We start from the raw sequence: 12,391 nt of genomic DNA, 5'->3' as shown, positions 1-12,391 counted from the left end.
GTTTTGGTGGCGTCGTGCATGATGGGTAGAGATAGCTAGAGAGCCAGCAGCTAGTCAAGCAGGCTCGTGTAAGATATAATCTGCGTTGTTAAGGGAATGTCTATCAGGGAATGAATATATATATACCAAGATGTCTCCGTATAACCATCTTCTCAACATCCCAACAGGGAAAGCCTCCATATATCATATGATTGATGTTGAACAATGCCGACACCAATTGAATGAACCTGCCGGCCATCTTAGTGACCCTCCCGCCCTAGCAAGTCTTCTGATCCCAATTCTACAGGCTCAGAAGGGGACATACCTAGCCCCCCAGAGAGTGTTGTATTGTCTTGACGCAGTTTGACAATACCGGAACCGTCCTCTTCTAGGGTAAAGATTCGGTAATCACCGTTCATCCACTTGTAGCCGGTAACCCCAAGCCTCAAGAAGGCGGAGTGGGAAACCACAAAGATGAATTTCTCTGGGCGCCGGTACAGATCTTCAAGACATTGTCTACCTCTTGCCAGTATAGCCGGCCTTGTGTAGGCATACCGTTTTCCTTGTGCCGTAGTCTTGTCTGGCCAAACAGGGTCTACGGTCGAAAAGTCGACGGCAGGGAACTCGGACTCGAGTTTGATGATCGGGCTACCGGTATCGCACGGCTTGTCCGAGTTCTCTGAACAATCCTTTGCTTCAGCGATGCGTCACCTCCTGTGATTCGATGATTGTGATAGATGAACAAACCTTGCCAATCAGCGTTTGCAACTATCTTGACCCCTCTGTCCACCAACCAGCCAGTAACAATCTCTGCAGTCTGCAGTGTACGATGCATGGGGCTGGCAATGATGGCAGCGTCCGATATATCACGAATCTGATTACCGAAGCGGTCATATATATTTTGCCGGAGAGCTGAACACTGTTCTATTCCCAGCTCGGTCAAAGGAGGGTCATGGATATCATCAAGGCGTGGAGGATTTAGGAGTTAGTTCGTCCGTTTACCTGAAGATGCCTAATCAAGGGGTTTGACTTATCATCAACATTATGTATAGCCTGTGCGTGACGAATGAGGACTAGACAGGGAGGCATTATGGAAGAACCTTGTTCTCATGCAGTGGAGGCTAATGCTTTCGTGGTAAATGTTTCCGAATGTGTATGTGTGTTCAGTGTATATATATACATAACAAAAATTTACGACGTCGGAACCACGTTTCAAAGTACACACACATTGGCTCTGGTGTGATAATTAACTAATCATATATATAATATACCGCATGGAATTAGTAACTCTCTAACTAGACTCTTCTAATTTCAAGGTTAAAAAAAAAACCATTTTGAAGTCCGATGCTTACATTGTTGTTTTCCAAACAATAACATACTTCAGAATAAGCGGAATATATTTCAAAAAATCTATACCGTTAGAGAATGAATTAGTAGGCGAGCTTACCTGGCTATTTTTTTTTAGAGGAAGCGGAAGGAACAGACATAATAAATGTTTTGGACTAGCCTATGACTAGAATGTACTTACTACGTGGGAATCCATATAGGAAAATATTCGCAGCTATTGTCATATTTCTCTATTTTGACATTGACTGTTCTACTAAAAATTCAAATATGGCAATATTGAAAAAATCCCGACTTATGGGGCTGTGTTGGAAAGGGTGATTCAATTGTTCCATGAGAACTTGTTCATGCCTTTGATTAAATAAAGACACATATTGAATAGCTTTATACCGAATTCAAAACTCTAATCAAGCAAGGGCCTTTGAAAGAGTGCCCATCACGAATTTATTTTCATATATATATGCTCTATCTTAGGTATTCAAATGGCTAGGTATGTTTATTAAATCAAAAGCTAACTACATATATATTTGGAACAAATCAGCGACTCGTCTTCTTCCACTGATTAATCCTAAAGAACTTATATATATTCTCAAAGCCGGATCGTACCTATTTCAAAATAAAAGAGAGATAGATGAGTGTAGCTCAATGGAAGAAACGATATAACTTATAGGGAGACTGAATTCCAAAAAAATTACATCCTGCTTGCTTTTATATACTCGTTTCGGAGCCTGTTCGAGAAAATCAAAACTGTTAAAGTAGTTTTTGATTATTTTTATAATAACACTTAACATGTTCCATGAAGGTAGTACGTTTGAATTTATGAATATCAACGCTACCAGTCTTTTCTTTCCTCTGCACTCATATTCATCACACTATTTGATATTATTTTTTGATATTATTTTAGAGTTAGCCAAGCTAAGTGTGTAGTAGATAAGAGCGTAGCGGAGGAATGCTATGCAGATTTAGTGATGGCCTAGCCGGATAGGGGATTTATGTTAATATCATTTATATATTAACATTGATACTATATTTAGTCCCTAAGAACGTTAAATATAAATATATATTCTTCGTTCAAGCTTTGAAACTTGAGTAAGTGCCTATTTCGCGCTGCTTCCTTCCTAGAAAAACGGGCCCCTTATGCGGACGACCCACAATTTGACACAAATCCTTGAGTTTTGGGTCAAATTGTGGGTCGTTTGGATCGATGTACTTGTCTTCGCCAATTTTATCCTTCTATATCATCGCGATTGAGGCGGATGAGAGTTGCTTGTTATAACTCTTCTATACTAAAGTCTTATTCCTAGCCGCCTCATTCTTCTACCGATTTTCACAATGTGGTCCTCGAATCTTATAGAAGACTTTACTACATGGAGTGTTGTTTAGTGTCCTTTTGGCAGCATACTTGATTTATCATCGTCTATCTACCATGACCGTCATCCTATTTTCGGGTAGGACTCCTAAATCTTTAGAACACTTCGCTATCCAAGGCTGCAGTTCGTAAACAGTCAGTTAGGCATTTTGGCATTTAGGTCGGCCATGATAGAATACAAGTTTTGGCTTTTAGGTATCCTCTGTATAGCATCCGATATGATATTTCTCATAGCTTGATTAATGGTGTAGCAGGAAGATGAGGCTTCCTTTATTATCTAGCTATTGTGAAAATATGTGTGTCCGGCGGATTGTTCTGCGGGATCCGTAGGTCACAGGATCCACAGTGTTATGAGTTCACTTCCCCCCTTTCAGTTCAAGGTGTAGATATCTGCCAAGTAAAACATATTAAGGAAGAAGGGTCTTCGAAAGCGGTTCCGAATACGACCTGACGATAAATTCTAATGCTCCCATCGATAAGCACATATTGGTGCTTGTTTATTCTACACTCTGGTAGATTACTTATAATCAAGGGATACAACCTTCTGTGACGCCTGGCTGGTTAAGAACAACAGTCATATTTAATAACAGAACAAAAAGTTGATAGTATAGATAGATACACTACTGCAGCTACATAGTTGCATGTGAAACGGACCAGGCGCATAAAAACAGTACTCTTCGCCGTAATTCAACTGTCATGCGTATCTATGGAGCATCCTAAAAAAGAATAATCAACTAAAAGGGTTGGTCAGTAGGAGTATTCAAAGTTCTTTGGTCTGCAGGTACTCACCTCGATGAGTTTCTCGGTCAAGTCGAGGGTATCTCTGTGGATGTCTTCAATTGAGCCCATGGAGCATGACCGCCAAAGTCCGCCAAAACCTTTATCTTCGAGCTCCTCTGACAAAGAGCTGGTGATATTCATTGCATGGACGTAATTCTTGTCCGAAGATAGAGTTCGCAGCAATGTATGGGTGGCCTCCAGAGTTGTCGAGTTCTGGCCATGGAGCAATACATCGTCCATTATAATGCGCATGGAAGAGGATCTGATAGAGTTAGCAACTGCCTGGTTGAGAGAGGTACTTAAACTCACAGGTGTAGCATGACCGCTGGACGAGCTTTCGCCATCTCGTTTAGCCAATGAAGGCTATGCGCTTGGACGGTGTCCTCCAGGTATTGAAAATCAACCATCTCCATCGCCGTTAATAATAATAGCTCACTATCAGTGAAAGACTCAACATCTTTCCGGCTCCTCTGGCTAAAAATACTATCAGCTTGCTCGGGGTTAAGGCCAGCTAGCCATAAACTATCCTTCAGCTCTTCAAGTCCCACAGCACGAGCTCGTATCAATGCCAAATAAGGCGAGGAGGAAATGGTGCGGGAGGGGTTATCCTTCTTCGACTCGGGTGTCCACGTGGTCATCTCTAAAAATGAGGACAGAACTCGCAATGCTGTTGGTCTTGTAGTCGTATCCGTGAGACCACGAGCCAGGCACGCGCACACGGCAAAATGGAAGGTATCCTCATTGAAATGGATACCGCAGGCTTCATCGAGCTGTAGAGCCGCATCCTCCACCTGAGTTCGTCCTTGGAGCAGTATGATGACCATCTTCTCCCCTCGTACATCGCCAACCGTACCGATATTGGTAAGAACAGCCTCGAGAAATTGTGCTGTGCAATTGAAGAGGTTCGAAGGGACAAGTCTGACAAGGGAGATGGCAAGCCAGAAAAGCTGCAGCCCATATCTTGAGGCAGAGGGAAGTTTGGCCATCATCTTAGACAAGGAGGTTATGATGGACACAAGAAGTTCCGGGGAACTTTCTTCTTCGAAGCGTCCAATGCTATTGCGCAAAGCCACAAGCACCTGGTAAAGAAGATCATCATCCACCTCTTCACGTGCCAAGTACCCCATCACCGTGAACGCGCGAGGTTGGATAGCTGGATTATTCTGAAACGCAGTACTGGCAACCAAGCTCATCCAGCGTGAACGCCAAACGTTGGCCAAGTCCACCGAAGGAGCGGCAATCGAACATACGTCGAAGAGCACTGCAGCAAGGTTCTCAGTAGCAGCGAGAGCTGCACCTGAGTCTTGCAAGGTAGATATAGATGCTCCTTCTCGTGCGTAGCTAGGATGCACAGAAAATATATCTCCTCTCGGCTCACTCAAAGTATCAAGTATTGCCTTCAGCTTGGTGGACTTGTTGTCATCCAACGAAAAGGATGAGCAGGCGGCATGCAGAGAATTAATCAGCAGCTTATACACCAGCATTCGCACCGAATGGCCTCCAGTATTCGACAACATTGTGACGATGTGGAATATTTCTGGAAGAAAGAGCTGTGACTGAATCCCGTTGTTGAATGAAAGCGCTAGACAGAAGTGAAGCAACACGCATATTTCGGCCCATACTGCATTGTCAGGGAGGAATTTCGTTGGCCGTAGTGATGACCGATTCAGGACCTTTCTCAACCTTGATAGGATTTTGCCACGAAGTGTTACACTGCCCAGGCCAACAGCAATGGATGAAATGCTGTCAAGAACCTCTTCATGAGAACCATAGTTCATGGCGGTCCTCAAAAGCTCCTCCAAAAAAATGTCAAGGAGAACCTCGTCCTGAGCAATGACTGGCCAGACCGCCTCACCAAGGGTGTATGTAAGTGCAGTGTCAACAATGGCAAGGTCAATGAGCTTGCGGAATAAGATTGCGACTTTTTCCCTGCCCTTCTCAGCATCTGGCTCATTTGTCAACACCGCTGTCCGAAGGCCCGAGAGCCATGGAGCCATGTAGGCTAAGCTCAACGGCTTCTGATCTTCGGGGAAGCTTTCCCATCCCACAAAGAACTCGGTGAGAAAATCAGACGTGAGCTGTGGCTCTGAGGCGGCAAGTTCTTTACTGACTCCAACAATAAAATCACTGGCGTCCAAAGGAACGGAGACATCTAATATATGTAAGTATATGTAAGACACTGGCATAACGAAAAGTGGAGGGTGTGTGACAAACCTTTGGAGCAGATAAGTCTGTTGGCAGAGCTGAATTTGAAGGCTCTGCAAAGGGCACCCAAAAGATTGTAGGAAGAAACTCTGAGGATGGTGTCTGGGCTCGAAATATTTGTGAGAGCTAGGTTGAGAAGCGTCCCGGGAACGTCTTGAGGGCGGATCAGTCTTTCCAGAGGTTTATGAGTCCTGTTGTCATTGCCATACCTGGCCTTTGCTGCTCTAATAGATTGCAAGACTTCCGACTTTGCGGGGCTGGTGAAGTACATGACGACCTTGCCACTATCAGCTCGGAGCCCAAAGGCCAGGTCATCTTCTGTTTGCATAGACGTCGATGCTTCATCAATGTCTCCAATACGGAAGATGTCGTTGATGGTACTTGTCATAGATCCTGGCAAGACGTCTTGCTTACTGGCTGTGGTCACTTGTACGAACTGGCTGCCAACTTTGATAGTCACATCGATCTTCCCCTTGGATTTCGAAAGTCGAGTGATAGGTTGGTAGACGAATTGTGTATCTGTGACGACATCGATGGTCTCTTTCGGGAGATGGAGTTGGTTGAGAGGAAAGTGTACCTGCAAGTCCTGAAGGTTTCCCACAAGATGATAATCCACATTCTTGGGGTTGAAGACGCTCCTCTCGTTCCTTGTGAATAGTCGAAGAAGTCGTCTGAAACAGCGCCTATAATTGTTTGTTAGAATTACCAAGGAAAGTGTTGCGCGTGCACACACTCACTTAAAAGGGCTGTTCATGTTATAGACGTATATGCGCGTGAGGTTTTGAGATAGCTCTGTTGGTGCGAGAAGTTCCAACATGCGGAACAAATCATCCTGGGGTTCATTCCGTCCGTTGTAGCATGTGGCATCAATCAGTATACCAAAAGGCTCATGCCAGAGCTTGCTTGCAATCTAATTCACCCACGAGTGGTTAGCTTGGAGGAAAAATATATGTATTGTCGAGGCCTCAGACTGCTGGATGCTGGAAACAGACAGAGTCTTACCTTGAGATAGCAGTAGAGCAATGTATCATGGTCAATCCCCTCGGTTTCGATATTTCTCAAAATTATACATATGGTTGAGAGTCCATCCTATCAAAGTGTTAAAAACGGTGATGCAACACCAGGAATTGTACATACCTTGCTTTCACCTCCATCATACACAGCTCGGGCCGTGAGAAATGACTCTGTGCCCTTGAATGCGTTGCGAAGCATGAAGTTTTGGAACCTGGAATACAACGGTGGGCTATTGATGGAGACCTGTGGGCGGTTCCAGGAGACAGCCAGAGGCGGCGGGCCTAAGTTGGCAATGAGGTTTCGAAGTGGCTCCAGTGTCGGCGAACGGCCTCGAGAAAGCTCACTTGGAGATCGCACATATTCTCTTCTCTCTCTGGAAACCAGTGTTTGGCGTACGTGGTCCCAGTGATCATACAAAAATCTGTGCAACGCAACACAGGATCCGAAATCAAATAACTCAGCGCTTGGCGGACTCTCGACCGGCTCGGACATCACCTAGGAAAAACAGTCAGTTATGACTACTAGTAGAGGAATTGGTTGGATAGCTTACAGATATTTTCCGCAGGAACCCAGTGATGTCGAAAACATTTTGTACCAGGAAATCGTTCAAAGGGAACATGTATGGCTCTTTAACCCCAAAGAGCACATTGTTGGCAAGGTTTTGTATGATCTTTGCAATAAGCAGAAGACCGCGACGCATTTCCTTAGTCGGAGGCGTAGATACCAGTCCTTCGACATCCGGAGCCACGATAGCGGGACAGAAAAATCGTAGGAAAATGAAGGCTCCAACGGCGGTGTACTTCGCATCTGGAAAACGAGGCTCAACAGCATTTACAATCTTCGCTTCAGTTAGCGCGTTTTTCCTGACCAACAGGGCCGTTCTTGACTCACGATATTGCACAGTTTTCGCAAGCATGCCTGAATGTCCGATTCCGATGCACATATGTTGTCAATGAACACCTTGGCCACGATTCGTAAACGAAGGGCATTCCTCTGAGACTCTTCCACTGAGCCAACTCGCGCTGGGTCGAGCTCAAGGTCTAGTTCGTGAGAGGTGAGCATGAGACGCTCAAGAACCTTCTGCAGAGTGTCCTTCAAATACTGAGCGCCTTTCCATTTCGCGTAGACAGAAAGCATCTTGGTTGCGACACTTGTGTGACGCAGTAGTTCTGACTCGTTTTCTAGAGATAGTTAGACTAGGTATTCCTGGGAAAGGAAAACAAGAAAGAAGAAAACATAAGGAGTGTATAGAGATAATGGCTCTTACCGGTATTGTCGACTTCTTGCTTGATAAGGGCCTCGAAAAGCTCAAAAATGAGACCACGTTGCTCGAAGACGGTTAGAAGGCATATTGCAACCTCGTCCACTTCCGTACTAGGACAGATAGTGCTTATAGACACAGATAGCGAGAGATCTTTGGTCAAAAGCTGTGAATCTATCAGTAATGTTGCCGCAACCACAATATTGACCCGCTAACTCACATCAAGAAGCTCTTCATATTTCTCACTCACAGCCGAGTCAGTCAAATTGCTGAACTCGGTTCCTTGAACCAGAATGTTATAAAGAACCCGAACAAACGCCGTCCGAATCTCGACATTCTCGTGGTATCCGATGCTGAGCGAGTGTTTCAGGCCGACATCGATGTTTGCACTGAGCAGATTAGACAAAATCGTGATGGCGAGGTCTGAGTTGGACACACTCTCATCTCGGTTAGTACCCGAGTTTGTGTCAGATCGGGTGGAGTCGGGGGTCTCATAGTTTAAGAGGGACAGGAACCGATTGAAGTAAGTATGGAACATTTGAGACTTCATTTCACTCATCCCAGCATCGGTTTGGCTGTCGGACGGATGGAGAGGGAGCCTGAAGGTAAGATCTGTGAGGGACTTCAAGCAGGCTTTATCCAGGTCTCTTTGAATTCTAGAAATGTCGTCTTGTCTTGTGTTACTGGCCTGTTCGCGGTGCGGAGTTCTTGGTCGTGCGATCCAACCAAAGATGCATTCCAACAATTGGTTTCTGATATGAACGTCATCGCGGAGATTCAAGTGTTCCTTCCGTTTCATCACCGCTTCACACAAGTGGCAAACACGAATCTTGACTCTAAGGGTGTCCGGCGTATCGGGAACACCATCCAAGAAAGTCGCAAAGTTTAGAGTCAAAGCCCCCAGGTGGATTGATGAAGCAGCTCCTAGATCTGTTGGACTTTCAAGGCGATCAACCAACGCACGCAGCAAGGATGCTCCTTGTTCTGCAAATATGATCTCGATGTCCTGTGCTTTATCCGAGGTGGCCAGCGCGCCCGTGAAAAGAACTTCAAGTTCTGACTCCAAGGCTCGGAAAAGCGACTGGTAAAGTGCTGGGGAGGCTTCGGTTGACAGCACTTCCCTCATTGCTTCCCGAACCCGGATATTCCCACACGCTAACAGTTGAATACTCAAGCGTAGGTACCGAGTTAGGAGAGTTTCTTCGTAATTCTCTGATGAGAGCCGGTCGATCCACCTCAGACCTCCAAGAGCGGGTTCTTCGAGTATAATGGCTTGGTCCGCGATGCAGATTCCGCCTAGAGACGCCAGGAAGCCCGAAAAATTGCGCCACTGAGCGATGATTTTGTCATCAATACCATCGGATTTGGAGGTCGATACATCTTTTGCTAGATATATCCATCTGTCAAATGCAGTTTCCCATGCATTGAGTATACCAGTGGTGGGAAATTGCATGCGCCTCAGGAGACCTCGAATGCGTTTCTGGAAAGCAACGAGACCAGTAAATCGAAATTCGCGAGATGCGATTTCACGAAATATGTCCCCATTGCGGAGCACGGAGGCTGATGCTTTTGCAGATTGTGCGACCTGATCGATGATCGAGCATTCGTCAAGAAAGAGGCCAATGCAGGACGTGACTAGCTGGCATGTCTCCGCCTCGGCAGAGCAAAGCGAGACAAGTAGCACAGTTTCTAACCTTGAAGATGCTGTAACAACATCGGACACCTCGTTGGGGACTTCTGACAGTTCCTATTGAAATACGTCAATTGCAGCTTCCAAGCAATCGAATGCTGGGACTCACGGGTATATTTTGTAATAACAGCAGGCGAGACTCAAGGCAGCCATGCAGAGTGGATAGCGCGCCGTCACTCGTATGCGTCAAAATGCGTTCGCAAAGGCTGAGGAGAACCTTGGAGCTGTTGACATGTTAGCCTGTCTATTGTGCTAGTATACGAGGGGAAGGTATCTCACCTTCGGCTCCACATATCCTTTCGTAATTGAAGAGCTCCACGGTGTTGAGTCTGTTCTGGCGATCTGAAGGCCTCCCCATGATGCTCAAAAAGTTTCTTTGCCACTTTGGTCGCAATTTGTCGCACTGCCAGTTCCGGAGACAAGACGCAGAATAAGAACGGCCTAAAAAATCCATTCGCGGAGCTTGAGGATGACAGGTCTTCTAGTAGCCTGCTGGGGGATGTGTCCAAGAATTCCAGAATGCTGCATATCATATCGGTATTGTCCCTGCTAGCAATAGAGCGCTTGCGCGTGTCCGGAATTTGCATCGTCTCGATCTGTAGCAGTCAGCTCTTCTGTCCCAAAGGCGAATCAAGACTGCACAAACCGACAAACCTCTAGTTGGGATTGCATGAATGGAAGTAGCTGGTCAAAAAGCTCGTGATATTGCGAAGCAAAGGGCTGTCGTGCAAAGTAGCAACAAGCTTGGATGGACGCAATCTTGAAGCTGTCAGGCGCAGATCGTGAGATACAATTCTGGACCAGAGTGCGAACACTGCCATCAAGATTCAGGTGGGCCAAGCTCACGAAAGCAGCGGTCATAGTGTCTTGGTCGAACATGGGAGTATCAAAAGAAGATGTCGGGGACGGAGAAGCTGAAGACGGGGTGCAAGAGAAAACGGATTCCCGTACTTCATCCTGTACATCCAGAGCATAGCTCACGAGAGCGGAGTCGCTCTCGGCGTCAAAATGCCGTGCGGCACGGAGGAGGGAAACCAGGCAATAAGCAGCCAGTCCGTTTCCGTTTCGCAAACTTTTCTTGAGTCCATCCAAAAACGACACCTTCTTGACTATACCACTGCTCTTTGCCTCCTTCAAGTTACTTGCGACCTCAAATACATCTGGTAACAGATAAAGTAAAGACGTTTGTAGAGGAAACATCAGTCCTTTTCGTTTGTCGCTTTCCGTTACTCTCTGGGTCATGTCGAAGAGAGAGTCTGCAGAGGTATCAAGCCTCCTGCGAGTTACGTGGAGAGCCACAAACTCGCTGGGAAACCGATCTACCCACCGGGTGATGAGTAGAGGAATAACGACCGAAATCGCATGCTGGTAAGGCCTTCTAAAGTGGAGGTAACTGGAGCAAATCTCCTGGATGACCTGCCGCAGCTTCGTAACATCGACCCAAAAGAAAGAAAGAAGACGAACGGCCACTAGTGCAGAGGTTTCAGCTTCAATGATGGCCCTAGAATTTTCGAGAACACCTGCAGTCATGCTGCCTCGGATACTGTAAACTGAACTCCGGAAGTAGTCGAAGCACGAGGCCCAGCTAGATGCGCTCACGTATTCCACTACCACCTTTACATAGCCGTCTAGCTCGACAAGATGGGTTTCCAGAAATTGGGAAGCAGCAGGTCGAGCCTTGGCTTGCCGAAGTCGGGGTATACTGATATTGCGCTTCGATACTTGGTCAAGAAGCGTGTGCGCTGGCAGCGTGTAGTCTTCGGGTATGGGCTCAAGAAGTGATTTCAGCGCATCTAGAGCCCGGTGCACCAATGCATGCCTGAGAGGTGGGGGGTCGGGGCCTCTAATGTCACTGTCGTCTTCGTCGTCATCATCCTCATTGTCTTCGTCGTCATCATCCTCATCATTCCCAGCACTTTCACCATCGTGTGACAGGGACGCCCAATGTGCCGAGCAGCAATCAGCAACGAGGCCTAAAACGTGAAGCTCGGATAGGAGAATATGGTTCGGATGGGAGGCAACGCTGTCATAGGGACGAGAAAGGCCTTCGAGAAGTTTGAGGAGTGCTTCGAGTACGGGTTCGATGGAGGATTTGCTAAGTTCTACCAATGTAGCTCGAGTGATTTTGAGGATGCCGTCCTCAATTAGAGAATGATTGGTACCCGTCCGATGCGGTAGCTGTTTCCGTCAGCAGTGTTATAGAAAAGAAGATAAAATACCTCCCACAAGCTTAAACCAAGGGGACCTGGTAGCCCGGCTTTGAGTACGACGCAATGTTGCTCACCCGAGTGGCCAGCCTGTCGACGAGGGTGCCGACTAGGCTAGCGTCTGCGTCCATGTCTGTATCATTGAGGGGCACGACTGAGCCGCGGAGTTGGAGCGTCGTCTTTGGGAATTCCCGGTCTGCCCAGACCAACTGTCGGCCAGGACTTGGACGGCGTTTGACGTTGTCGGGCGGCCGTTGGGTCGTGGCTGAAAGTGGAGAGTGGGTGAGGGGTTCAGTGCAACGGTCTTCCTGAGAGCTAAGGGCCAACGCTACAGAAGCTCATGGGAGAAGAAAAAAGTCGGATATAGTGCAATTGCGGTCCTTTCGATGGATCACGGTTCTTACTCTCTGCCAGGGCAGGCGAGTTTTGCTAGTTTGACATTTCACAAACTTGGTGCTGCCGCCTGCGCAATCTCGAGGCCCCCAGTCCTCATCCCTGAGCTGCTCCACGTACTGCGACAGGACTTGACCCCGCGTTTATTA

At 46.7% G+C, this 12,391-nt stretch overlaps 2 protein-coding genes across 2 annotated transcripts; both read right to left on the bottom strand.

Annotated features, from left to right (window-relative positions):
* Positions 1 to 239: 239 nt before the first annotated feature.
* Positions 240 to 1,068, bottom strand: GMORB2_1205 (Broad specificity phosphatase PhoE; the record flags this gene model as incomplete). The annotated part of the gene is made up of 3 exons (XM_035463187.1): positions 240 to 673; positions 727 to 898; positions 1,021 to 1,068. 3 exons carry the CDS (start codon positions 1,066 to 1,068, stop codon positions 240 to 242), a joined length of 654 nt encoding a protein of 217 aa, XP_035324611.1.
* A 2,384-nt stretch (positions 1,069 to 3,452) lies between these two features.
* On the bottom strand, positions 3,453 to 11,980 carry GMORB2_1204 (uncharacterized protein; the record flags this gene model as incomplete). The annotated part of the gene is given in 16 exon segments (XM_035463186.1): positions 3,453 to 3,467; positions 3,482 to 3,734; positions 3,782 to 5,624; positions 5,687 to 6,360; positions 6,415 to 6,587; positions 6,680 to 6,766; positions 6,815 to 7,186; positions 7,242 to 7,529; positions 7,583 to 7,872; positions 7,959 to 8,118; positions 8,173 to 9,537; positions 9,752 to 9,866; positions 9,922 to 10,205; positions 10,297 to 11,355; positions 11,623 to 11,820; positions 11,927 to 11,980. 16 exon segments carry the CDS (start codon positions 11,978 to 11,980, stop codon positions 3,453 to 3,455), a joined length of 7,230 nt encoding a protein of 2,409 aa, XP_035324610.1.
* Positions 11,981 to 12,391: the final 411 nt, after the last annotated feature.

This window comes from Geosmithia morbida, assembly GCF_012550715.1.
Source record: "Geosmithia morbida isolate 1262 chromosome Unknown scaffold_1, whole genome shotgun sequence".
In the NCBI taxonomy this organism is placed as follows: domain Eukaryota; kingdom Fungi; phylum Ascomycota; class Sordariomycetes; order Hypocreales; family Bionectriaceae; genus Geosmithia; species Geosmithia morbida.
This window is presented reverse-complemented; position numbering and strand designations above follow the sequence as displayed.